The 26,815-nt window shown below is 43.6% G+C and overlaps 3 protein-coding genes across 7 annotated transcripts in view; 2 read left to right on the top strand and 1 right to left on the bottom strand.

The window, feature by feature from the left end:
- The first annotated feature begins 19 nt into the window (after positions 1 to 19).
- Positions 20 to 15,091, top strand: PLAT (plasminogen activator, tissue type). 3 transcript variants are annotated; one of them, XM_053966438.1, is made up of 15 exons: positions 20 to 136; positions 1,741 to 1,977; positions 6,197 to 6,298; positions 7,308 to 7,347; positions 7,753 to 7,884; positions 8,275 to 8,388; positions 8,762 to 8,936; positions 9,507 to 9,598; positions 9,870 to 10,044; positions 10,383 to 10,468; positions 10,910 to 11,105; positions 11,574 to 11,710; positions 11,799 to 11,939; positions 13,350 to 13,498; positions 14,342 to 15,091. In XM_053966438.1, exons 3-15 carry the CDS (start codon positions 6,218 to 6,220, stop codon positions 14,498 to 14,500), a joined length of 1,677 nt encoding a protein of 558 aa, XP_053822413.1. In that variant the 5' UTR covers positions 20 to 136; positions 1,741 to 1,977; positions 6,197 to 6,217; the 3' UTR covers positions 14,501 to 15,091. The 3 variants fall into 3 exon arrangements, with proteins under 3 accessions (XP_053822413.1, XP_053822414.1, XP_053822415.1); XM_053966439.1 differs by lacking the exon at positions 1,741 to 1,977; XM_053966440.1 differs by lacking the exon at positions 7,753 to 7,884 and having other exon boundaries at positions 22 to 136.
- A 1,729-nt stretch (positions 15,092 to 16,820) lies between these two features.
- Positions 16,821 to 24,617, bottom strand: AP3M2 (adaptor related protein complex 3 subunit mu 2). 3 transcript variants are annotated; one of them, XM_053966441.1, is made up of 8 exons: positions 24,261 to 24,614; positions 22,782 to 22,953; positions 22,163 to 22,300; positions 21,542 to 21,627; positions 20,866 to 20,999; positions 19,849 to 20,056; positions 18,957 to 19,101; positions 16,821 to 18,523 (listed from the first exon to the last, which is right to left on the bottom strand). In XM_053966441.1, exons 1-8 carry the CDS (start codon positions 24,531 to 24,533, stop codon positions 18,423 to 18,425), a joined length of 1,257 nt encoding a protein of 418 aa, XP_053822416.1. In that variant the 5' UTR covers positions 24,534 to 24,614; the 3' UTR covers positions 16,821 to 18,422. The 3 variants fall into 3 exon arrangements, with proteins under 3 accessions (XP_053822416.1, XP_053822418.1, XP_053822417.1); XM_053966443.1 differs by lacking the exon at positions 18,957 to 19,101 and having other exon boundaries at positions 18,467 to 18,523; positions 24,261 to 24,616; XM_053966442.1 differs by lacking the exons at positions 16,821 to 18,523; positions 18,957 to 19,101 and adding an exon at positions 19,108 to 19,666 and having other exon boundaries at positions 24,261 to 24,617.
- A 1,241-nt stretch (positions 24,618 to 25,858) lies between these two features.
- The window catches only part of KAT6A (lysine acetyltransferase 6A), a 36,820-nt gene continuing 35,863 nt past the window's right edge, over positions 25,859 to 26,815 (top strand). The window contains exon 1 of the mRNA XM_053966424.1: positions 25,859 to 25,963. The gene's annotated coding sequence lies outside the window, so the exon portion shown is untranslated. The remainder of the gene's footprint in view (positions 25,964 to 26,815) is intronic.

Below are 26,815 nucleotides of genomic sequence, written 5' to 3' on the forward strand. Positions count from 1 at the left end.
AGGGGCCGCGCCGGGCCGGCACTCGGCCCGCTCGGGGCCGCCCCGGCGAGGAGCGGGCGAGTCGCGATCGCCGTGGCCGCGATACCGCGTGGAGTCAGGGGCTCGGGAGGAGAGGCGAGAACAGCTCCTGGGCTGTGTAAGTAAAATTGCAGAGTTGCCGTCTTCTTCCCACAGCATCTCCAAGATCTGCCAATCCGGAATGCACCATTTGCTTTTCCCACCGCACCGCCCGAGCCAAAGCGCTATTCTGGGCATTACATCGGGTTTGGATATTTCTTCCTTCTGGGCTGGCTGGCGTGAGGTGCTTTAATACCACTGCAAAGACGCACAACAGTACGGGGGTGGAAAGTGCACTCCAAGTTCCACGACAACTCCAGTCGCCTGCGCTGGACCTGCCAAAGCCACCGGCCACAGAGGTTCCCGTCAGGGTGACATGGGCCTGCTGTGGGATGTCATGATGTCACACTTCGTCACTGCCATTAAACAGTCCTGCTGAAATTATCCTGAGGGTCAACTTAGAGAAAAGCCAGTAGATGGTGCTTGAGAGAGCACTTTTACTGCTGGCTCTCCTAAAATATGTTAAGCTCTACAAATGGCACCACACGGTGTAGACAATTATAGCTGTCCTTAAGCTGTGAAAAGACAGGAAATAATTTCTGAAATCTTCCCCCATGGCCATCAGTTTGTTAGCATCTTTAATCTAGAAATCAAATGGCTATTATAGCCCCTACTCACTCAGCAGTGTTCAATCTCAACAACTGGAAGTCCCTTCCAGAAACAGTCAAATGCAGCTACACTTAAATCAGATTTATGGCAGTAATGTATGTTATCACCAGCACTGTGACTCTTGGAGAAATAAATTTGATAATCTTGACATAGATCTCCATGCAGATACAGAGTACTCAGTGTTTCATTACCATTATGCAAAAAAAACAGTGCTGTGCTTTCCAAACGAGGACTCCATGCAGCTGCTTCTGAAAATGGAAGTCCCTCACATACTGGTTCTTACATCTTATACTAAATTCTGTCAGGAGCTTGATTGCTAGTGTGTCGCACACTAGTGAATCAGTTTCAAACAGGTAGGACACATTCATCACTTAACAACTGCAGCAATGACTGTTTTCATAACAGTGCCCTAAGATCAGCTCTAAAACTGATCATCACATTTGTCTGCCACACTTAGATAACTGAATACCTCATGACCACATTCTAGTAAGTAGATCTTCATTTTCTAGGATGAGTAATATCATTGAATATGTAACTCTGGCCTTCAGCATGCTGTTCCTTATTTGTATCTAAAGTTCTAAGAAGTTTTGCTCATTTAACTTGAAAACTTCCCTGACTGTTTCTTTTCCCATGGCTCTGTTCAGGGCATGCTTTGCTCCACAATCATCAGGGCCTCTCTGCCAAACATCTTAATTAGGAACACAGCACACTACACTTGTGTGTGAAACAGGAGTTTCTCGTTTTTAGGACTAAGTCTACATAATGCAGACTTCTAATTATATTAGAAATAATACAGCTGTGCATTCAGTCACACTCCTAGAAGCATAATGGGACGGGACAGTTCATTGTAAGGGATACGTACTATTTTGTCATTGAACAATAAGGTGTTCAATGGGGAAAAAATTGTTTTGAAAACTGAATCTGCTCTCTGACTGGAAAAGAGAAAGAACAAAACAATCTGGCTGTAAAATCCAGCAGCATGCCAGCAAGTAGCTTTCCTCCCGTCCCGCACAGGGCTCCGTCCCCGACAATCCGGACGCCAGACGCCTCCCTGGACCATCCCCTAGATGCTCAGGAAGGGGTGGGATGCGGACAGCACGCCCCATGGCCCAGCTCCATCAGCACGCTCCACCCCCTCGAGTGGCGCTACAAGTAGGACAGAGAGATCAGAGCAGACACACAGGAAACACAAACCCAGACTGGTCTGGAAAGAAAATCATCAAGACAATACAGAAGAGAAAAAGCAAAAAGGTAGGCATTACTCTGCACCTGTTTCAAAAAGGGCATTTCCTGTTTTCAACATCAATGGCAATGTTATTAAATAGTATTAAATATTATTATTTAATAAATCCCAATTTAATAAATGAAGCACCGTGACAATTAACTAACTGAGCTATTGCCTTCCTGCTTTTGAAGAAATTCATAGTGTAGGTAAAGCTAACTTTCAGTTGTTTCAAGAAAGCTGAAGCTTTCCAGAGAAAGGGCTGACAGCGTTAGGCTCTGACCAGTTAAGCAAGGAGTTTCCTGCACGAAGGACATTAGCAGAAGAACTTAAGAGTTATGGACAAATAACTTGATGATAAAGTGACACAGAGAACTAGCTGCGAAAGGAGAATTTATCTAATCTTCCCAGTAGGAGATGAGACTATACCTTTCACCCCAGGTTCCAAAGCATGATAATGGAGGGACACAGAGGAGGAGGAGGGTGCGTCATCTTCACTTCTCCCTAAATATGCTTCTCCTTAAATGTGGCCAAAACCACAGAAAATACTGAGAATGATTCCAGAAACAAAGACTTTAAAATATTCAGTTCCTCCAATGTCTTCAAAGACTACAGCATCTTACTTTTGTTTTCTTTTGGGTTTTTAGCTCTTTCCCCCAGAAACAGAAGTCTTTTTGTTGTATTTTTAAAGAGAAATAGTTGAAATCTGCTATTCATCTGCTTGGTTCAGAAAAGGGATACAGAAATGCTTTATCCAGAAGGCAGGAAAAGGCAGCAAGGGTCTGCAGTCTGTTGCTTCAACCATATCAAGATAGCTGATCATCATCAAGAAAGCTATGAGGGCTATAGATTCAGAAACAACGTATTTTGGAATAGATGCATTATGTCATTGGGAGGAAAGAGAGCTACTTTTAATTTTTGCATCTATAGATGTTGCACTTAGGGACACAGTTTAGTGGTGGATTTGGCAATGTTAGTTTTACAGTTGGACTCAATGATCTTAAAGGTCTTTTCCAACCTAAATGATCCTATGGTTAATGACTTTTTGTTCACATTTGATAAGTTAAAGCTCTTTTTTAGTCTTATTCCACATAGGTAAGATAATGCTCACATTATTACTGTTTAGAAAGGCTGTTAGTAATAATAGGTTAATATGTGGGATTTTAAGTGTTCCTGTTGATGATGCTTTATCAAAAAGAGACAAATTTAAGGTATCACATATTGTTATGTCCTAATGTACTTGAAAGTGTAGAATCAAAATGTCAGAACATCACATCTATTGGTCTAGTATTTTTGATCAGAAAGACGCACCCTGTTTATGAGAGTCCTAACAGATGCACATTGCTTGCAGGTTTCTGCTTGGAGCTTTGTAAACATACTTTTCAAACAGTCATATGATTTCAATTTGACAGCTTGTCCTTCCAGTTGACTGGCCTAAGTTGTACCTTTCCCAAAACTGAAAATTAACCTATGGTGACATCTGTTACCAGTTTTCCATGCATAGTGGGACAGCAGCCATCAGTGGATGGACAGGTATCCCAGGGGGAGAGGTGGGGGAAAGGCTGCAGCACTATAAGCTAAGATAGCCTGAACAGGGGCAACAGAAATCAGTGGAAGAGAGGATGTGACATCTGATGCAAAACCACTTTAGAGAGACTACAGCATTTTGCAGTATAAACACTTGCTGTGTATGGCTAGAACCTACTTGTACAGATGAATGTATGAGATGAACTTGATTAAGCCATGCAGGTGCTTTTTAAATAGAGATTCCTCATGTCAGTCTTCCAGGCAAAGAAAATATAAAAAGGACATTTTTACGTTTAAAAGATGTTTCTTGCTATCCCCTGAAAATGATCTGCAGTTTCCTGCTGGTTTCAGGTAGCTAGGACTTCTTCCAAGATATCAGTTAGGCCAGCTGTCCTCCCACAAAAAGAAAAAAAAAAAAAAAAAAAAACAAAAAAAAAAAAAAAAAACAAAAAACTCCCACAAACAAACAACCAAACAACCACCCAAAAAACACAAAACAAAAAAAAAACTATTTTAAAATTTTTGGGGCATCTTAGCAGGTACCTCAGAAATAAGGTCTCAACAGTTCTTTACCATGCTTCCCAGGCAGGAATTCTAACAAGGCAGCTCAACCGCGATTCAAGTAGTTTCACTGAACAAAGCTTTCCTTGAAAGCATCTTAGCTACCAGAATCTTGTTTCTTACAGTTGTAAGAACTTCAAGCCTTCTCCACAGATAACAACAAAGATCCTCTGTGATACCAACAATTTTCAAGTTAAAACATTGCCACTGTGGGATTCAGAACACAAACCAGCGTAGCTGTAATAATGAGCCACAGCTGCAGGGAGTAAGTATACTACGCAGGGTTACAGCAGAAACCAAGCGACTGGATGGCAGTTCAGATCATTCACTTTGGCTTTGGGAATGCTGCTGATTTAGTTCAGACTCAATTGAAGTTGAAATTGAATGTTGAAAATCAATTAATTGAAAATGACTTGTACCACTTCTAAAAAGGCTTGCTATACAATGCAAAATGTTTCCTAAGAGGTGAAAAATAGCTTGAAAGTATATAAAAAGCATACTGTGAAATCTATGGACCAATACAAATCACTGAGAGATGCACCAAATTATAAGGATTTTATCATCAAGATGTGACTCAAAGATAAAGTGTGGAGTAATTAAGGTTCTCGGAAGATGTTCTTGTGAATCTTTTTTCAGTGTGACTTGCAACTTAAGTCCCCTCTTTTTGCAGCCTGATGATGAGAAATCACATCCTAAAATTATCCTGTTGTACTCCTGATTCTGCTTCAGAAACTGGACTATTTGTGCCTTTTGCTTTGAACAAATTTTAAAACAGACAACCAATGAAAGAAACCCAACGATAAAACTACTAAAAAACCACAGAGTCTTTTTTACTGAAAAACCATATTAGCCTTGAATCCCAATTTATGACTCATGTATCATACTTCAATTTCACCAGCTGTTATCCAGCTGCCTTCTCTGGCTTTATATAAACAGAGTCTGAGCTCATGATTTCTGGAAGTAGTAGTTTTTCTCAAATAATTGGGTTAGCTTTCTGCATATAGCATAGATGATAAAAAGGTGATAGTGTGGGCAACAGTGCCTGAATATTATTTCAAATATTTGGAACTTCAGGGCAATCCTAGAGACTGGAAATTAAATTGTATCTTCTTGTCTGTATCTTGTGCCTGCTATTGTATCACACTCCCAGCTCTTGGTTTGTAGAGGAGGTATTATATTTTAAAAGGAAGAGAGAAAATGGACTTCTGGTGTGGGATTTGTTCAAAGCAGGGGGGGTCGGTCCACCTCATCTACATCACACCCTCACAGTCTCCCACTAGGGATCAATGAAGGTTCTCTCCCAAGAGTACTGATATAGGAGTCAGACTATGTAAATTGATTTGGAGAAAGTAGGAACTCTTCCTGGTGGACTGAGGAGGGCTTTGAAGTGTAAAGCTGCTGAAGGGATTAGGGGGAATAATTATAGTTGTGACTGCATAGAAGTGACATACAGAAAGATGCTGCAACAAATAAATGACACTATCATAACAAAAGCTAGCCTGCTAGACCATTGCCATGCTCTGCCTTTTTTAGCAAAAGCATATGATAATAGTAAAAACTAAAGGCTTATAAGAGACACGGCAGTACTGTCCCCACCTATCATCAAGCAAAGTCATTTTGCCTACACATCCTCTACACAAGAGAGAAGCCGTCACTCTCACCCAAAGCAGCAGTCATACAAAAAATGCAAATGACTCCTTAACTGACCATAAACTGACCCTTCAGTAGATGTCTGTGTCTCCACAAGAGATCTCTTAAGTAGGTGTCAGTAATCTGAATATCAGTTAACTCATTCAAATCACCATCAGACAAGCCCATCTTTCTAATACTGCACACGGTACTGTTGGCATCCTGCAATTTAGGGAAGAAGTACCTGGAATTTACTTCTGTCTTATTCCCCAGAAAACACCTTCTCAGTTTCCTCCAGACATAAAAAGTGTGCTTTAGCTTCTAAGTCTATCAGGTAAAAGCACATCTGGGTCCAGTCTAGCAGTTTCCCCAGGAAGACCAGGATAGTTAGACCAGACAGCTGAGAAGTGAGGGGTTGAAAACGTGTAAAAAGAACTTTCGTAATTTAAAACTTTCATTTAAAGTTACACCTTGAACTCTGTTCACACCGTAAAACTTGTTTGTTCAACATCTTTTGTTTTGTCTCTGTAGATAATTTGAGATTTGGACCTGATGTGGAAAACACTCAAAATGAAAGGCAAACTCCCATGTCTCCTTCTGCTGGTGGGAGCAATCATGACTGCCCAGTGCCAGGTAAGAGGCTAATGCATCAAATAATTCTCTTGCCATCTTCCTGTGTTTTCAGCAGCACTTCCTTACCATTGACTCCAGCTGTCTGCGTCAGGCAGAAGGAGAATCTGCTTAGCTCACTAGAAATCAGAGGAATAAATGTTACAAAGTAGTCTACCTCTTGTTGTGGATGTGTTATGTGTTATCCTGGCTGGTTTTCATGTCAGTAAGCAAGTGGCTTCTCCAGATAGTATTCATGTATTCACTGTCATCTTTCCTTGTTAATAAGAATTCCATTGTAACCAGCCTTTCATTTTCTGTGGTCATCATCTTCATCACTACTCTCACTTAAAACTGGACATCAGTGGTTCCCTTGTCCCCTCACTTTAAGCCTCACACCGCACACAACTTGAGTAAATTCTAAAATGTTTACTCCCTTTCTCAAAAAATTGCTAGCCCACCCTTCCTCCTTCTTTTCATCTTCTTTCTTTTGTGGCCTACTCAAAGAAGCTTTCTAAATTGGTTTCTTCCATAAAACTTTATCCAAAATATTTTATTTAATTGGCTGCAGGAAACACATCTCTTAAAGATAATCAAGCTACAAAGTCTTATGGGGAAACTGCATGTCAGTGAGCAAAAGTGACTGCTTTTTGAATTTACCTTGGAAATTATTTGCTTGAACCTCCTTCAAATAGCAGAAAGCTGACAAGCTTTAGTTAGCATTTGCAATGCCCCGAGAGCGCATAATGACTTCACACACAACGTGAGTACAACACATCTCAAGTTCACATCACTCAGATGACAAGCAATCACATGGTAATCCGTGGCAACTAAATGTTTTACAATTCTTAGGAACCCATAGTGAGGTACTAGAGGCCCTTTTCACTGGACTGTCTGACATGAGGGTAGACAGTTCCTCAGAGCTTCCCTGATTTACATGCCCTCAAGAAAAAGACTGAGTCTTTGAAGATACTTGTTCTCTCATATTTTTAAGAGAGCAGTTACTCACAGAATTAACCTTCTTTGCTTGCAGGGCTTACACATGCGTTTCAAACGAGGAGCCAGATCTAGAGGTAAGCCAGGCTAACTAAAACCATGTTAGCTGGAGCAATATGAACACAGGAGAGGAAAGCAAATAATGTTGAAGAAACAGAGCCTGAAAGCTTTTTGTCACGGTTATGTGGATGAGAGATTCAGTAGGCAAAATACCAGACCATTAATACCATCCACAACAAAGTTTTCCCCTCCGTCTGCTCTTCCTGAAAGAAAAAAAGGCCAGTCAATAGTGGAATAGTACATCTGGCAGCACAGCAAAGAAAGAGATGGGACAATTGTGGTCTGAGAAGGAGAAAGGGCAACCCATTAGACAGATGCTCCGATCACAGATACTTTTCTCCTGGAAACAGAAGGGAGTCCTTTTGCTCAGCCAGGTCTTTTCCCTTAATCTCTAAAAGAGGATTTCCTTTCTCTGATTACAGCCATTTGCACAGATAATTCATCTGCAGAAATTTACCAACACAGGGGGACCTGGCTGAGGCTTTCAGGGAGCAGAATAGAATACTGTAGGTGCGACAGTGGTCGGAGTCGCTGTCACACTGTGCCTGTCAGAGGTATGTATGACAAAGAAAAAAGAAATGGTGATTGTCCATCTAATCATCCTAAAGAAGAACTCCACAGTCAGGGCCAGAGTTACTGAGCAGAAAATTTGTCTGGGAATAGAAGAGGATAGAAATGAAAACACTGTACACTGTCTCGGGCAGGATTAAGTGGGAGTGGGCACGGGGCTGAGGAAGTCTAATAAAATATATGGAAAAAATGAAACAAAGAAAGAATGGAAGCACTACATAAAAAGGCTGTAAGAACATGGCAATACCAGGTGGGTAGGGAAAAACAGAACAGGCTAAAGGAGACTGACAGGAAAATGGAAGATGTGTATACATTGCCAGCTTCTTGCTTCTGTGAAATCTAACAGTATTTCCTGGCTTTTGCTTATTCCACAGTCTGCACTAGAAATAAATGCTACAATGGGGGCCAATGTTCACAGGCATATTATTCCCCACAGCTCTTCATCTGCCAGTGCCACCAAGGTTTCTCAGGGAAGCAGTGTGAAATAGGTGAGTATATCACATCAACTGCTGTGAGCAATGCTGTTGATGTTAGCTATGCAGTGCACAAGGATAAGGTATCCAGAAGTTCCTGCTGTTGGCTAAGCTCTCTAATAAGTTGTCTTTTTTATTCTAAAGCTAGAATAACCAAAGAATTTTCAAGGACACCTGGGTTGTTCTAGGTGTCTCTTAATAAAACTGTAAATTTTGCAACTGAAGACCTTCATGTACACTTACAGTCTGCCTGACAGAGCAGACTTACATTTTCACTGACTTACTAGACAAGATGTCTGAGAGCCAGATTTAAACAGAACAGAGACTGGGGAAGCTGTGTGGGAAAGACTTTGGATGCTGTCCTTACATTTTGTTCCCTTTTGTTCAGATACTGAAGTGAAATGCTACAAAGACACTGGAGTAACATATAGGGGTACCTGGAGCATGACAGAGAGTGGAACTGAATGTTTAAATTGGAATAGTGATGGCTTGGTGAACTGGATGTACAGTGGCCAAAGAGAGGATGCTGCTGAGCTGGGATTGGGCAATCACAACTATTGCAGGTGAGAGCTTGATGGCACACAGGTCAGAGCCACAGGAATCAACCCATTCAAAGAGCTTGGAGCAAAGGAATGGCTGCTTGCTGTAGTCTGATTCCAAGCGGGGAACATTCTGCACAGGTGCAGATACTGTGCAGCCCATAAGCAGTAATTGCAACATCTGCAGACATATCTGAACTTCAGGTCTTCCTAGACTGGATGTTTATGGCAGACTACAAAATGCAAGTATCTCTCACCCCACAGGTTTCCCTTGCCCCTTCCCAGCCCTCCCTAAACTCCATTTATAATTCAGTTTCCTACTGCTTCATATCCTGGTCAAAACTAAAAACATAGTGTTTCCTGTACATGACCTAAACTGCACAAACATGCTGTCCACTCCTGCTAGCTACTTGACATCTCATCTTCACTTCAATGTATTCAACAGTTTTATAATTAAAATAGGAATTCTAGCAACTTCTGACGGTTCAGCCCACATCTTCACTGCAGAGCAGGACTAAGTTAGTGAAGTAGATGGCCTACATGTCACTATTGGCAATAGCTTTATAATGATGCATAATATTGTAACTCTTTCAGAAACCCAGATGAGGATTCCAGACCTTGGTGCTATATCTACAAAGGGGGAAGGTACACCTGGGAACACTGCAGTGTGCCTTCCTGTTCAAAAGGTACATGCAGGGTACATACAGGGAATGGACTTTGGAATTTCCATTATTCACTGCATATATAAGGGTTCTTTGTGAACTTGGGCTATTTCTGTAGCCTAAAAAGTTGAGACTCTCATGTTATATCATATTTAGGCTTTTAGTATTTATGACACTGAGAAAATGAGATACATAGGGGTAATATATAGATGCCTTGATAGAAATCACACCTAGGATTTCTATCTGAACTCTCAGGTCCACATCAGTCGGTTAATGTGCAGCTTTCTTACTGAAGTTAGGAACATCAACTGCAGATCTGGAAGAGGCACAGATTACCGCGGCAGCCACAGTGTTACCAGTTCTGGAGCTACCTGTTTGAAGTGGAATTCTCGAATCCTTGTCAACAAGCTATATACTGCTTGGAGAAGAGATGCCTACCAGCTGGACCTTGGTAGTCACAATTTCTGCAGGTATGTAGTTGGTTATAGAATAAAAAAAACCCCACCAAACTATCTTGCAGTAGTCTTAAGGCAAGCCTCTAGTTTTTTACATGGATTAGTAAACACAGGAAGTACATTACTGGTGACAATGAAACTCACTCCCAATAGTAATTTTATTCCACCTGACCTATTTATGCTTCTCTAAGATCAGACTCCGCAAGTGCAAATTTCGTGTGTCCTTAGGGCCCTCTGAATCTCTAGAAAAATGAAAAAGAATACACTTGGGTCACAGTCTGACATCTTTAGGTCTCTGCAAACTCTCTGCAGATCTGATAATAAAAACAGCTCTTCTCTCTGTTATGCTGCAGGAATCCTGATAATGACAGCAAGCCCTGGTGCCATGTCCTGAAAGGAAATCAGCTCACGTGGGAGTACTGCAATGTGCCTACTTGCTGTAAGGATACCAGCACTCCTGGTTTTTCTCTTTCTTTGAAGCATTACTGTCCTGCATGTCATCTGTATTAAAATAAGATCTGGAGAGAAAAAAAAGCTGTATTATACACTCAAGCGTCTTCCAGTTAAAAAAGAGCTGGAGTTAAACAAACAAGAAAACCGTTTTGGAGCAGAAAAGAGATTCTGTAGCTCCACTCTCACAGAAGTGCCTTTTGGTCTGCCAGAAGGGAAGATTGCAGAAATGGAGAACAGGAAAGGCAGGGTTTCCTTACTGTATTTTTCAAATCAGAATACAAGTTTCCTAGGAAACAGGGATGAGTCAAATACTAAACAGTTTGTGGCAGGCTGCCTCAACATGGACTGGTGACGAGGAGGCTCTTAACCCTAACTCAAAGCAAGAGTGCCTGAACAAAAAGCCTATTTTTGGGTTTGTCATCCACAGCCACCTGTGGCTTACGGCAGCGCAGAGCACGCCAGTACAGGATTAAAGGTGGTTCCTACGCAGATATTGCGGTTCACCCATGGCAAGCTGCCATCTTTGTTAGGTATCACCGAGTACCTGGAGAGCACTTCCTCTGTGGAGGAATTCTGATCAGCTCCTGCTGGGTTTTGTCAGCTGCTCACTGTTTTGAGGAAGGGTAAGTTGAGGATTCAGTACTATTTGGGGGAAAAAAGTTTGCAAAATAGAAGCATCCAGTATAGCTTTACTGGAAGGGTATAAGACTTGGAAAAAAAAACCCTCTTTATCCCAGTAAGTCTGCATTAAAAGACTATAGTTAATTGTGCTGAGCATTACAGAGAGGCATTTAATTGGGCAAACTAGCAGGATGGCATTAAGGTACCACAGGGGAGTATCAGATACTTTAAGAACAGAGTTGTCAACACACAATGCAGAACCATCTGAAACTTGAGAACAGCAAGGGGCTGGCAGAGGAGCTTTGCCCTGATGGCTGTAAGCACATAGAACAAAAATGAAGGCAAATAGGTTACTTTAAAGTAAAAAAAAAAAAAAAAAAAAAAAAAAAGAAGCAGACTTTCCAATAGCGCATCTTCAAGGGAAGGGTCCACTCCAGGAAAAACAGGAATAGACACTCTCTTTTCTTCAGCTTTAGTACAAATCAGCTGAAGATTGTGCTGGGTAGGACTTCCCGAGCAACTCCCGAGGAAAATGAACAGAAGTTTCAAGTGAAGAACTACACTGTGCATCAGAGATTTGACTCAGAAAATTTCAACAATGATATTGGTAAGCACTTTTCTGACTCTGTGACTGGAAGGTCATGGTTGGCTCAAGTTTGTGATTAATGAAGTGGGGATATTTCTTCCTTGTTCAGCTCTGTTGCAGTTGAACTCAGAAGCAGATGACTGTGCTGTTGAAACAGGCACTGTCCGCACAGCCTGCCTCCCCACGCCAGAGCTGCAGCTGCCTGACTGGACTGAATGTGAGATCTCTGGTTATGGCAGAAACGAAGAATGTAAGTAGAAGATACAAGTCTACATGTCCAGAGCTTGAGTCCTCTACCCTCAAAGAATTCAAGCCTTTAGCATCACTGAATGCGTAATGTATCATATTGGCTTATAGGAGCACTACAAAATGTACGTAGGAGTTACTCAAAATCAAGTTTTGCTGTAAGTTATTCATCTCAGTTCTGTCAACTGCAGGGGTTGGTCTGTCAGTAGTAGAGTCTTCCTTGATACTCTCCACAGTACAAAACTAAAAAAAAAAATGGCACAACGAATAAGGTAGGAGAGACATAAGATTCGCAATCAGGGCTGACACATCTGCTGTACTCAGTACATTTAGATACTGTAATTTTGACAGAAATCCATTTCTGTTAAGCCTTGATATACCATATAGTTGCAGATTGATGCATTATTCTAAGAGACATTGGTTATATAGAGATTAGCAAAAAAAAAAAAAAAAAAAAGCTAAAGAAATAACAATCCCAGATATACATTGAAAAGCTGGTTAAATTGTTTTTAAAGTGAACTATAACAAACAGAAAAAAAGCTGTCTGAAAGTGTACAAAGGCAGACCTGTATTTAAGCAAACAAAAAAACCCCAGCCCTTACTTTATTTTCTTCCTTTTCCATTTTCTTTAAATTCTCTAACTTGTAAACTTAGTAAAACTATGAAGCATCCATCATGCAAGACCTAATCAGAGTTTGGATCCATGGGGGTTTTGGAACAGACCTAAAGACATAGCATGTAAGGAGGGCATAAAGTATTTTTAAAGTGCTTTTAAAGCTGGTCCTCAGCACTGCTTACAGGGAGTACAGGATAAACTCTGAGAGGGAAATGATGCTGCAACTGTAATTCAAAACTCTACTGAATAACAACAATCCTGCCAACTTTCAGTTTTGTGCAATTGTAGCTATACAGGAGAATAAAACCGATATCCAAAACTGACCACCCAAATCTCTTCCATTCCAACATAAGTGTACCAGTTACTCAGTATTATGTATGACAAAGCATCTAACTTTTGTTAGTGCAAGTCTAATGTTAAAAAGTTAGGATCCTGTTTCATACAGTTAAGGAATTTTCATAGACATTTCCCATGGCTTCACTTTGATTGCTGTAACTATGCAAAGATGACTTATCCACACAAGAAACCTGGCAGTCTTTAATTTGGAGCCTGCATAAACCTCTCTAGCTTGCTGAAGAAACAGTATTGTTTCTCAACTAGATTTAAGCTGTTCTGATTATTGAAGTGGAATACCCAAGATATAAAAAGACCCTTTAGCAAGAAAATTTTAGTTTAGCCACAGAGCTACTTCTATTCGCTCTCCCCTAAACTATGGAAATGGAATTGCAACTTTTAAAAAACATATATATGCACATACGCAGACATATATACGTATTTATATTGCCATTTTTCTTCCAGTTTCTCCATTCTATTCAGAGCACCTGAAGGAAGGCCATGTCAGATTGTTCCCAGCCAGTCGGTGCACGGCACAGTATCTAGACAACCGGACAGTTACAGAAAATATGCTATGTGCAGGAGACACAAGGAACCTTGATGATGCCTGCAAGGTAAATCCAGTTCTGTTCTTTTTTCTTTTCCTTGTCTCTTTTCTTTTCTCTGTACTTTGAGCTAACTAAACAAAAAGCTTCAGAAAATAGTTAAAAGAAGTTACGCATTTGCCTACATGGCAGTTCTAGTAGGCTTTTGATGAACAGAACTGGTGGCTCCTCTTTCATTTCTCTTCCCCCACCACTCATGGAGAGGAAGGCAGGGAACCCTTAAGCAATCAAACCAGAGCAACACAGACTGAAAATCCCAAATACAGGAAATACCACAAAACTGAACAGGAAAATCCACCCCAGCATTTCCTAGTATTTTCTGTTATGTGAGCATGCAAAACACTCAGCAGGAGGTTCTGTAGAAGGAAAGGGGTGCCCCTCTACTGTAGAGAAAAGAAGAATAAAGGCTGAAAGGTGGTAGAGAGCAATGGCATGAGGAAAAAGGAAAGCATGCATTCAATCCATATCCTTTCTGTTTAAACAGCTATTTAATAATTTTGCTTTACTGTTACACGCAGCAGTATAAAACCCTTTGGATCTTTATAGCTTGAATAAGGGCCTTCCTCTCTTTGTTCTTTTCAACATTTTATCTGCATTTCATAAATGAGCTCCATACAAAGTTAGACACTTTAGTGTTACATTTTTCTGTGTCTCTCCCCATAAGAGGAGCATTGAGGGAGTCTGGAACATAAAAGTGACTTAGGTAAAAGTACTGTTACTAAGAGCTCTTGATTTGTGAGCATGCTACATAGGGTATTTCTGTAAACACTAATGCACCCCTAAAGCCAGTGGGGGTGGGAAAAGCAATGCAAAACCAAAAGAGATTGTTACTAATCTGCTACTTCTCTGTAGGGCGACTCTGGAGGGCCTCTGGTCTGTATGAAGGATGATCGTATGTATGTGATTGGAATCATCAGCTGGGGAATAGGCTGTGGCCGCAAAGACATACCTGGTGTTTATACAAATGTGACTCGTTATCTTGACTGGATTCAGGACACCATGAAACTCTGAGAATGAAAAATGAACCCTTTCCAATCTTGCAACCATGCCCTCACAGCTTCCTTCTGGGTGCTTTAAGTGTGCTGACAGGGCTTCCTGTTTGTCCAGATGCTTATGACTTCTAGTACAACAGGAAGACAAACTGCAATGTGTGGGAAGGGCATGTTCTCATAATACTCTCCCTATTACAGGTTATTAGAAGCTAATCATCCTTTTCCCCAACATCACCAAACTTTCATCTTGCATCAAAGCACATAAGTACAATAAAAAATTATTTTTGGCCCCGAGTGAATAAACTGAGAGAGATCCTGCATCTCTTTAGCAGCTAAATTGTTTTAGGAATGGGTGTGAAGTGAAGGGGACATTTAATTTCCTGAAAGCTTCATCTCCCTTACTTGGCTGTACAACTGGAAGATGTTAAGCTCTGTCCTTATACCATCTGACTTTGCTAATTTAAGCTGGTTTCAATAAAAGCTGGTTCCCAATAGAAAAAACAAAAGCTGTAGGCATGGGCTGCTTATTTCCAGATCAATATACTACTTACGTCTTCAGTTTGGAACCGATTAATAAACTGAGTTTGAGCTTAAACTCTCTGAGCAAATTCAGGATGGCTTGCTTATTAAGACATTTTGTTCTTTCACTTGGTTTTGCTCCTGGTAATGGAATAGGTAAAAAATTTAACACTGGCTTGCTCTGCCACAGAATCAATGCATATTTTTTGACTATTAAATTTCTATGCATCTGATATGGAAGGAGAAAATATGTTTTTTAATGAAGAGTCACAGTTCAGGTTTTTGGTGTGATTTTTTTTGTTGCTGTTGCTAGTTTTATTTTATTATTAAGCTAGAGAAAATTTAATTTCCCTTCATTTCCCCTAAGCCCACTCCCAAGCACTCTTGTGCCTCACTATCTTGGTATTCCCAAGCCTGCTAAATACCTGCAGCCTGTAAAACAGTCTAAACTATTTCACTGAGTAATGCAAGTCACAGTCCTCAGGAAGGCAACTTTTGTTTTGCCATTCAAACAGTCTATTGAATACAATATTTGAGCTCAATGCGATCTAACAGCCGCTGATAAAATGCAACTGAACCACACCTGACACAGATCTCCTTTAGAAAAATAGAACCTACAAAATTGTAAGCTGCAGAGAACAGTTTTACCTCACAGCTATTACCAATTCTTGGAAAATACCATTATATGAAATATCCAAGCTGACAAAGAATGCTAGATAAGCCCTAGCTGCCATCTCTGCACTTGTTCCTTCCTTTCATCCCGGTCTGTCTTCTGAGACATCTTCTCTGTAGCTGACTAAAAGAACGGCCCGGAATCAACCCCAAATTTTTACAAATGCTTCCTTATCCTTCATTTTTTAATAGATCCTTAATCTGGGAGAATTACCAAATCCTTGTCCAATAGCTAGCATCTAGTATTCTCCAGCCTTACTTTAACTTGCATTTCATTTCTCAGAAGTTGCTGCAAGCTAGTTCAGTGCATTTAACTGCCTTTCTCTGGCTTCTTTACCCATTACATCCCTCCCTGATAAAAAGAAATCCCTGAGATGGTTTCCATCTTTACATCAACTTTCCCAATTCTTACAGAGTTTTTATCCCTAACTTGTCCTCTTCCAACAACACAGTAGCACCATCTTGAGACAAGGTCTAAGAATAACAACTGCCATCTGCCTGCTGGCTTTCATCTGACTTTGCAACTGACATTGTCATATTCAAGTTGTTTCAGAACCCTAGTTGACATCAGCATCTTTTGTCATTGAAGTACACAGCTGCTCCTCATGCTTCCCCCGCAGAAGTCCTTCTTATGTCCCACTTATATCATTGAAGTCGTTGTCCATTTCCCTTCATGCCCTGCTTCATCTTCCATAGGAAGTTGCAGTCATCTCAGACTGGTATGTCATAAGGGCCTGATGCCCTAATGTATATAAGAAACCTTTCAATATCTCGAGTAACATGATTCACTTTAGCAGTAAATAAAAGATCCTTTAAAATTCAAAGCTACAAAGCCAAAGGACAGTATCAATACTTGAGGAGCAGGAAGGTGATGAGGTATTTAATTGTCTTCATAATCAAAGCACTGCCCTTAGCATGCTACCCAGCCCAGTAAACAAAAATGGTTCAGCTGCGTTCCTAAAGACATTTTCACTTGAGGTTCTAGGAAATGCTCAGCATTCCTTTTGGGAAACACTTAAGAAAAATGTCCAAGAAAGCAATTAGTTTCAGTTTTTCAGACAGCAATTTAGTCCCAGGTTTACAATACCAACCACATAAAGACATTTATCTCCCTAAGGCACCCACTATATACAAACAAATTGGCATAATTTACATTCGTCCTCAAAAACAACTTTATTTCTTATAAAGCCTGCACAAACCACTCTGAAATGACACAGATGACATGTAAAAATTTTATTGATGCCCTTGTTGAAGGTTTTGTTTGCACTGAACATGCTCAGCAGTAACGTCACCTCAGCAGAATGCCACCTGCTATGGAATTCTTCAGCTGCACGGGAACTAGTAATCCCACAAGCAAGATGCCACTCATCCACTGGAAGTGTCCACCACATGCAAGGTGGAATGAATGCTATCCCTCGTTTAGGGTCACCCGGTTCTGTTCACAAGCATGAACTGTACATGCTGGACTCCACAGCCACATATGTGTGGTCACGTGTACAGCAGCTTAGGTGCAAGTTCTGCTACCAAGAAAAAACACATTGGCATGTAGTGGCCAAAGAGCCTGTGACAGGCAATATGAACAGTGCAGGAGCCTCTCATTTCCTATTTCTGCTGTACAGAGGGATGTACTGCAGGCTGGAATGGACAGATATAGCAACAGCTCCTGAGGAAGAGATGATCCAAGTGAAAAATCTGGCATAGGTTTGAATCCATCTGCACAGCACCTGACTGGTACAGGAACTGAAATGAGGTAGGACAGGAGGAACACTACAAAGGTATCAGGTCACAATTATCTCAAAGGAAGACATCAGTGAGCAGGAAAACAGCAGTATCACCGTCATTAGCAATAGGCAAGGAGAGGCAAAAAGAGGTTCCAACAAGTTACTAGGACAGTGGTTATCTTCATGTAGCCACAGCTTCAAATTCCATCAGTGCTCTCTCCACAGAAGTTCCCCTGTCTGTCTCTTCTGATTCCCCAAATAAGCTAGGAGAATTCCTACCTTGAAACACTGATGAAATAAGAGGAGAAGCAGAATTACATGGAGATACCACCGCCCATCAGTTACAAGATCTGAATGTGTTTCAAGTCTGTGTTCAGAGACTCAAGATCCTTGATGAACAGGATGCCTTATGAAGTACCTAGAGAAAGAATGCATTTCTTCCTTTTGTGGCACCATTCCCAATCTCAGGCTTCTCAACTTCCCATCCTGGGTAGAACAATCTACCCTCCCACTTCTGCCAGTCCTTTTGAGGCAGAACAGCTACATGTTCTCCCTGCTGGCAAGAACAACACAACTCTACACCCTAACACCCAGTGATACAGGAATGCAGATGCTGGATCATCACGTTGAAGTTTGTGGAAATTCAACTTTGTATCATGTACAACGGGATAAAAGCCAAACAAAATATAAGGAAGAGGATCTACAAAAGGCCATAAATCCCTAGAATTTCCTCTAAGACAGCCAAATGAAGGTGATACAAGCTTACATAGCTGACTCGCTAATCCTAAGGGACCTGAGTAACTCTCCCATCTGCTATTGTTACGAATACTTCAGACTCAGGTAGGGATGAGGTGGTTTCAGGTCAACCTTACTTTTCCCTGCTTTCCAGCACTCTGAGCACTGGCTTTCCTGCTTATGCTACTACAGACAAGGGAGCAACCCTAAACAGATGGATGAGATAAGAGGCTGCATCCAACAGCCAGGGACAGGGAAAATAGGAAAAGTGCTCTTCCTCGCAATCAGCAGCCTCTAGGTTCGGACTTGGAACTTGCCAGCCTTAGTCATGTATTTTATCCCCTTGAATGGCTTGTACTTCTCCCCATACATGTCCAGGCGATTCACCTTCAGTCCTAGAGGCAAACAAACACAGCATAAGACTGACTGCTGCCACAAACAAAGCTAACAGGCCATTGGGATAAAGGGACAGAAGATCATACTGGTGGTGCAGAAAGCACAAGGGAAGTCTTAGCAAGCAGTAGACAGAATGGAGAAAAGCTGACAACTGCTAATTGTTAGAATCATTCTTTACAAACACATTCATACCCTTAATTTCTTTAGAGGTCTGTAAGCACAAAATGCAAGGAAATGCAGGTAAGTTGTTTCACGGACCACTAGAAAGAACAAATCCATATATCTGTAGTCAAAGCACACAACTTTTTTGCTTGAAGAACATGTTTCAGGTAGGGTGTACTTCAGAAGGTTTGCAAAGTTACTTCAGCTACATGCAGAATGAGCACCGGCACAGCAGAGAACTTTCCACTTCTTTACCTCAGACTCACTCACCAGATATAGCCAGCTGCTGAATTTTAAACTGCAGGTTAATGGTGGGGTTTTCATCTGGTTTTGATGTCCCAGCTTGCAGGCTCACGCTTCCCTTCAGACTTGGCAGTTTCTGGGGATTTATTTTCCCAACATCCCATGACAGTAACTTTAAGAAGCAGAAAATGCAGCAGTGAAACTCAAATGCTGCACCTTCTAAAAGAAGAGTCCCCTTCCAATGACAGCTTTTAATGTTTCTCTATGAAAAATGTCTTTTTCTTAGTATCTTGCTTTTCATATTGGCCAGACACAGGATTAAGGAGCGGATACCTCACTCTGAACTTTTGTCCTCCCTCTCTTTCCATGAGGCTCCCCAAAAGCCTACTATGAATGATATTTCCACTACCTGTGCTAAAGGCCACGTGGGTAAGCCCATCAGAGTAATGTTTGCAAGAAGAAAAGAAAAGTTACCTCCTCAGGTTCAAAAAACAAAACCAGAACACCCCAAACCAAACCAAGCCAAACCAAACCAAACCAAACCAAACCAAACCCATTAACCAACCCTCAGTGTTTGCAAAAGACCAACATGCAGCACTGGGCATGACAACTAGATATGCAGACGTTTGTAAGCCATCCACAAGATTGATGTCCCATTATACAAGACCAGTGCTTGGATTTTCTTCAAACACCAAGTAGCCAGAACTACAATCCACTCAGACACCAAGGTATTTGTCCTGGGGATTAAGAAAACTCCTAGTATGCCGTTGTTCAGAAAAAGTTCTCACCCCAACATATTGCCTTCAGCGAAGCAATGTTTATGGAAGTGTTCATGTAAGCACGAACAGGTTGACTGCATTTTCTGATAGATAAGAAAGATTTTTTTAAAAAATTATCTAATTTCTCTCTTTCCTCTTACCTTTGTAACTGGATCAAAGACATGTGTTCCCTGAGAGGGTGTGAGGGTCATATTTAAGACACTTTTTGGCATCTGGCTAGTGACCATCACTCCCTCTACAGTCTTCCCCATAGTCTGCTTTGGCCCCACTGTGATCTCAAATCGTCCCAGTGAGCTGCTATCACGAAAACTGATGTTGTGCTTAACGTAGACAGGAATTGCCACAAGACTAGAATAAAGACACAAACAGAAAGTCCTTGTCGATCTCTTGTCTTCATATTTGCTTAAAAGAGAAGGAAATCCTACACTCATTTGTTTGAGCTAGGAGCAAAGTCAGGATTCCATTCTCAAGTCTTAATTACACTTTTTGTAATCAAGCTTGCTGTATCCTATTTTATCAGAACAGGGAACTACATCCAGTAAAATAGAAGGCTTGACCAAAAGATGAGAAATCTTTTTGCATGTCACAACCAGGTTGGCAATTAGTTCCTGGCAGTGCATCACCACCTGAACTTCACGTTTGTGCTTTTGGTTGCATTTGCCACTCCTTTTCACCTACTAGAGATAAATCTGACAAAGGTCTAGCAAAATTCTTTAGCAGCTGTAACCCCAAACAGTACTTGGCAAGCTGCTTCTAGAAAAGAGTGTAAACCTGGACAAGAACTTGTGGTTCCATTAAGAGAGATGTCAAAAACCTAACAGGAGCACCAAACTATCTTCTTGTATTCTAGAAGTTTTTATAAACATATGAAATCAACAGCTTGGTTACTCCACACTGTCTAATTCTTTCACTATCTAGTTTGTTTATATGCTAGCAGTCTTTGAAAAATGCTAGCTGGCCAGAAAGAAATTACAGAATCACTGCTCCAAACAAGGAGAAAACATGTAATTTAAAAAAAAGAAAAATGCAAGTCACCATGCACCTCTATTTCACCTGGCTCAACATGCCACCTCATCTTTAAAAGATCCTTCTTTTATCCTTTTCCTAGCGAGAAGGATCCAAATTTCATAATTTACAGCACCAGACTCATCACCTACTTCTGAGCACTGACATGGTAGGATAGCAAGCGGAAATTTCCATCAGGAGGAATGAAGGAGAGTATTCTCTCTGACTCCCAGCGCTTAAAGCGCACACATGGGTGAAAGCTGACATCATCCAATAACCGAGGGTTCTGAAACAAAAAGAAAGTCACAAGGTTTGTGAAGACAGTACGACTTAAAATGACCTCTACTGAGCAATCTTCTATCCATGAAGGGCCTACCATTTGACACACTCTTGACCACTTGAAGGTGTCTATATTCAGACATGTCTGATGCTGTTATATCCATGTGAAAGCAGTACTCAATAACCTCTATCCTTTTTTAGGATATTTTTAATCCTATTTTAGATAACTTCTTCATGTCACATAATTACATTGGTGTGTACTCATAGTAGAGGTGGCCCTTCAGGATATCTGCTTAAAGCACCACTGTATCTGAAAAACTTAGTCACAGCACACATCACCTGTCCTTTTAAACAAATAATCTGAAAAGGCCTTTTTAGGCTCTAAGTTGCTGAAGTTCCCGATGAGTTCCCATTGTCATTTCTTTCTCTTTTCGTCCGGCAAACCCAGATTCTGATGTACTGGGGTCCATCATCACAAGACCATGATCTTAGCAGCAGGACTGGGAAACCCCTTTCAAAATACTTAAATGAAGATACATCGAGCTTTACCATAAAGGAGAGGGTAAGGTCTGGCATCCCAGTCAGCTTGACACAAGCATCAATCACTCCTTGGATTTCAGCAGTAATGGTGGAACCTGTAACAATAAGGTAAACACAGGTGGTTTTGTGAACCTCATCAAAAAAATCCCAAAGTGGAAAAACTGTGAGTGAAGAGGAAGGAAGTCTATTTTCTTAATGAAATGCCATGGTTCATTATGTTGCCTGCTCAACATTTGTATCATTCCCAATGACTCCTCTAGAAGATTAATTCCGATAAGAAGCATGGACACCAACAGTGTCCATTTTAATGGCCAATGACAATAGCTCCCCGTTCTACCAAGACTAAGAAGCACAAATACTAAAGAGAAAGTGCTATGCACAATTTTTACTCATCTTCTATTTTCCCAATATAGAATTACTTATGAGACCTCAAGAACAAAGAAAAGTGAAAATCTTGACGCCTCTGTAAAATTTTTGACTGAATAGGACACACAAGCAACATTCCAGAGTAAAAATAGGAACAGAACTTCCCACACTTGGATGAAGGTGCACCTATTTCAAAACCTAACTCTCTCTTCAGGCACTATCAGGACAAGTTATCCTATTCTTAACCAGGAGCAACTTCCATACCCGATTTGTCAATGATTGCATCTATCTCCTCAATCACATCAAAATAGGCCTCATTGTTGGTATATTTTACACCAGTGCGTCTCCAAGGCACCACTGAGAGCTGTCCAGTGGGAAGCTGGTCACCCACATTAGTGCTTCCTGGAAAAAGAAAGGGAATTAACACCCACAGTAGTTAGGCAATGCTGCAGAGCAAGTCCTTGGCCTTATAGAGCTTAATTAATCCCTGAGAACCTCTGTTTCTTTGTAGGAGAGCAATTACTCTTCCAGACTCCCAGTACTCCAAAAATGTACATCTCTCTTTCACCCAGCTCTAAAACTGCATTTCATAGTAATGCATGGGGATGTGTAAACTCACATCAAACTAACTCATCCTGGAAGTCATGTCATGTCTGTAACTGAAAATGTAATCTAACTTTTTTAGGTTAAAATACCCCAAATCAGATCAAAACCAAATGCAAAATCAAAGTGCAGCTGGTGCTGAAATTGGAAGAAACCTCAAAGCAAAGCACTAACACATTACTCCCTAAACACACCTGTGCTGCATGAATGGTATGGGACAATATAAATTTTCTTCACCCATGTCCTAATTTACTTATGCAGGAATATTGTTTCCCTTTACCTGTGATGGTGTTGACGACTGTTCGCAGAATAGTAGGAGGCTTTATCAGTTCCTTAAGAATATTAGACTCTGTTGCCAATGGAAAGCCATTGTCCAGCATCTCCTCCAGCACCTCATAAACCACCACAACATTGTCCTTGATTATTACCTCTGAACAGACTCCAAAATAATCCTGTGCAAAAGAAAGAATTACTCAATGGTCTCTGAAAGAGAATCTTCGTGATCACTCAGTCCAGTGCTCTCCCACACAGGAATAAATCGAGCCTCTTCTTTGCCTCGAGGAGGCAAAAAACCAGTGAAACTCCCTGTATTACTACAAGCACACCAGACACGCCACTCCCACAGACACATACAACTCTGAGCACACCCCAGCCACTGCTCCAGTAAGGTGGCAAATTCCCACATCAGCTGTCCCAACTAATTCAGCAATTTTTAAAACTGAACATTTAACTTACTTACTGTCTTATTCTATGTGGACTTCAAGCATCTTACAGGAGAGAGCAAGTGCGTGTGCACAAACACAAACCCGAGCTTCTAGTTACTTACAGAAATTAAAGAGATCGGGCATTTTGCATAAAGACTGAGCATAGGTATGCTGTGACAGTAGAGAAATCCTAGTTCTGCATTACACACACTCTTTTTCAGACATACCAGATTTTAAGATACATCTAAGCCAGTGACAACACACTCACGCCTCATACCCTCATAAAAAACAAGACCTAAGGGTCTGACACAACCCACCGCTGGCCTGAACAGCCAATCCACTCCCTAAAGTCAGAGAAACATAACTCAGAATACAGCTTCTGACTGACATCTTGCAAGCAAAAGCCTCCCATGACACTTGTTTGGCCAAGCACATGCATTTCCTGTATGCTGGCAATATGCTGGTCACAAGACATTTCAAATCCAGACAACACAATCCTGTTGTTGGCAGGAGGAAGACAGACATCTTTGCCATTTTCCTAAACTGATCAGAAGATGTGTCAACCATAGCACAGAGGGAATACAGCTACTCTGGGGCAACTCCTGCAATTCACTGCTTTAGGAAGCTTCCAAGAAGCATCACTAGATGTAAACACACGGGTAGGTTGTCACTAATTGATTAAAGTACGTGGCTATGAATTGCAAAAGCTCCTTGTGAGAACAAGGCCAGCTTGGTCTTAGTTCACAGTTCCCAGAGCAGATAAGGCTGCAAAACAGAAATATTGATTTACGAAAGGTTCATCCTGTGGGCACACAGGTAGATCCCGAATCCATCGTAATTCCTAGGCAGTAAATTCCCGACTATGGCAAGCCCTGTTTACATCCCTCACAAACGCAGGATGAAAATTACGCGATAGGAAACAACAACAACAAAAAAAACCCTAACAGGTGCAAACGAGAGGGGTTCTTTGCGCCGCCCGCCCGTTCTGCCCCGTAGCGCGGCCGTAACGAGGCTCCCGCGCTCCAGCCTGCGGGTCCCACGCCCCTCGACCATACCTGGAACGTGTCCACGACGCGGTGCAGGAACTCGATGACGAAGAGCGGCGGCACCTCACTCTGGATGACGGCCACGAAGAAGATCTTGTGGCGGTAGACGCTAAGGAGGTAGTGGTGCGGCGTGGGGATCACCGGCGGCACGTTCTCCGCCTCCGAGGCCCGCTCCTGCGCCTCAAAGAAATAGTCACAGACGGAGCGGCTAACGACGCTCTTCCAGTGCTTCTCCAGGAAGATGTCCCCCGAGGCGTTGATCAGGAACAGACTGTGGATCATGGCTGCGGCGGAGCCGGGCTGTGCCGGAGCGGAACCCCCGACACTGCTCCCTACGCAGGCCCCGCCCCCACGGGCCCCGGCGCGCTTCCCCCACTGGCCCAGCCCCGCGCGCGCGCAGCATGGCTGCCGCAAGCACCGCCCCCGGCGCGCGGACAAACACGCTCGCGCCACTCGGGACGGGTCTCCGCAGCGAGCTCTGCCATTGGGCGCCCCATAGGCCGAGGAGGCGCGCGGCTCACGACGCAGCGAAGCGGCGCGCACACGCTCCGTAACTATCTCGGCAGCAGCCGGACAGCGATCTAGGCGGGTACGGGATCGCGCCCGGCAGAGCCCGACGCGCCACGTGTCCCTGTGTCCCATGTCTCTGTCCGGCGACCGATTCCATGTCCCGTCCCCCCCCCCACTCCGTTACACACCTGACAAGACAGGGAGCGACGCGGGGCCGGCCCGCGCGAGTCCCTCAGGCCCGGAGCTACGCAGGGCGCCCCCGCTAGGCGGCGCCATCGCGACCCGGGGACGTCCCCTACGGCGGCCGCTGCGCGTTCCCCCTCGTTCGGCGGAGTGCGCTCGCGGCGCGCCTACCCCGCCTGCTCCTCGCCGGCGTTTAGGGGTCCCTTTTCTAGAGGGCAACTGGACTATAGTCCATGAAATGAGGAAATAACCCGGCCTTTGCAGGGAGGAACAGCTAGGGGAACGTTTTTCACTATTTTGCTGGTTCGTTCACCACGGAGTAACACCCCAGAAAACATCCAGCTGGCATGAAAACAATTGTCATGCCAAATTTACCTAAATTCTCTAGCAAATTATTCCTTTGCATAACTAGAACTAGTGTTTCATGTTCATATAGCAGATCCTTGGACTTCTGAGTAAAACATGCCATGACAAGTAATTTTCCTACTACACTGCCGGGAATATACAAAAACAATGGAAATGCAGTCCTTTGAATCCCATTAAATAAGCTGCTTGAACACACAGCCTTTCTTATGTGGGAGGAAAGTCTCCGTGCACCAGCACGGACAGGCTGAGGTCTGAGATTTCAGACCCAACTCTGATTCAGGATTGTGGGCAGACCTTGGTATCTGCCTCACCTCGCCTCGCCTCACGTCACGTCAGCTCACCGCCGAGCCCGGCGCGGCCCGGCCCGGCCCGACCGTTTCCCTCACCCGCTGTCCGCTCCGCTGCGCGCGGCCCCGGGCGTGGCCCCGCCTCTCTGTGGCGCAGCTGCGGCTCCACAGCGCCCCCTGGCGGCCGTCTGCGCCCTGCCGCGCTGTTCCGTGGCCTGGCCACCCCCCTCCCCCCGCGGGCTGTTCCACCTCGCGCCCCTCCGCCCCCCGCCGCAGCGCGCCGGGCCCAAGATGGCCGCCGTGTCAGTTTCGGGCTTCGCTGCCGTCCGGCCTTCACCTCCCGGGTCCCGGCGCTCACGGCCCTCGGTAAGTAACGCTGGCGGAGCCGCGCCGGCTCGGGTGGTTGATGTCGAGGAAGTCGGGGACAGGCGGTTGGCGAGCTCCGTGGCCTGGGGAAGGGGAAGGCCCAGTTGGGCGCTCCAGGCTCGCGGCCTGTTCCGGCCCCGCCGCCGCTCTGCGCCAGGCCCGGCCCCGCCGTCCGCTCCCGCGGTGCTCGCCAGTCCCACGCCTCGGGGAGGTGGCGGTCACGGCACGGCACGGGTGATGCGGGCGAAGGGGTCGGGGGTCCGCGAGCTGAGTTCCGATCAGTGTCTGGCGCGAGAGAGCGCGGCTGAGGCGGGCGCGGGCCCGGCCGTACCAGTGCGAGGAGCTGGCCGGGCCGCACTGCCCGTGTCCGGGAGGACAGAGAGCTGCATGGGGCCTGGCTGTCTGCCGCGGCTGTGGCCTGCGCCCCGCTTTTCCCGAATTCGCCGGTGCGAGTCTCCGTGCTGAGACAGTGCGCTCCTTGGGGCGCCTAGTGCGGGACCTACCCGCGGTAGGGATGGGGACGAGCGGTAGCAGGTGCAGGGGTCGCTTGTCACCCGGAGAGCCAGCGAGCGAGTGACCCACCGGCGCTGGGACCGTCCCGGTGTCGCCCCAGCCTGGCCGGACGGTTGCATAACGTCCTGCGCACGGAGCTCGGCTGGGGACAGGGGACAGAATCCTTCGGGCCTCGGGATCCAGGGAGCAGGGGTTAGGGGAGCGCATCTCTGTTTTGCGAGGAGGGCAGGTGTCGAGGACCGTATTTCCCTTTACATCTGTTGTTCGCAGAATAAAAGAACTCTAGGCAAGCACTGCATCTCTTCTGGTTTAAGCAGTCGTTCAGAGTCTTTCCAGTAC

Source organism: Vidua chalybeata, chromosome 28 (genome assembly GCF_026979565.1).
Source record: "Vidua chalybeata isolate OUT-0048 chromosome 28, bVidCha1 merged haplotype, whole genome shotgun sequence".
Lineage (NCBI taxonomy): Eukaryota > Metazoa > Chordata > Aves > Passeriformes > Viduidae > Vidua > Vidua chalybeata.

What these genes read in the sequence shown, in the direction of transcription:
- PLAT (XM_053966438.1), top strand. Translation starts at nt 6,218, where the DNA reads ATGTGGAAAACACTCAAAATGAAAGGCAAACTCCCATGTCTCCTTCTG. An exon ending in TCATGACTGCCCAGTGCCAG is followed by an intron (nt 6,299 to 7,307) that starts GTAAGAGGCTAA and finishes CTTTGCTTGCAG; the next exon opens with GGCTTACACATGCGTTTCAA. An exon ending in GGCAATCACAACTATTGCAG is followed by an intron (nt 8,937 to 9,506) that starts GTGAGAGCTTGA and finishes TAACTCTTTCAG; the next exon opens with AAACCCAGATGAGGATTCCA.
- AP3M2 (XM_053966441.1), bottom strand. Translation starts at nt 24,533, where the DNA reads ATGATCCACAGTCTGTTCCTGATCAACGCCTCGGGGGACATCTTCCTG. An exon ending in AGTCGTCAACACCATCACAG is followed by an intron (nt 22,301 to 22,781) that starts GTAAAGGGAAAC and finishes TTCTTTTTCCAG; the next exon opens with GAAGCACTAATGTGGGTGAC. An exon ending in TCTTTGATCCAGTTACAAAG is followed by an intron (nt 19,102 to 19,848) that starts GTAAGAGGAAAG and finishes TGCTTCTTAAAG; the next exon opens with TTACTGTCATGGGATGTTGG.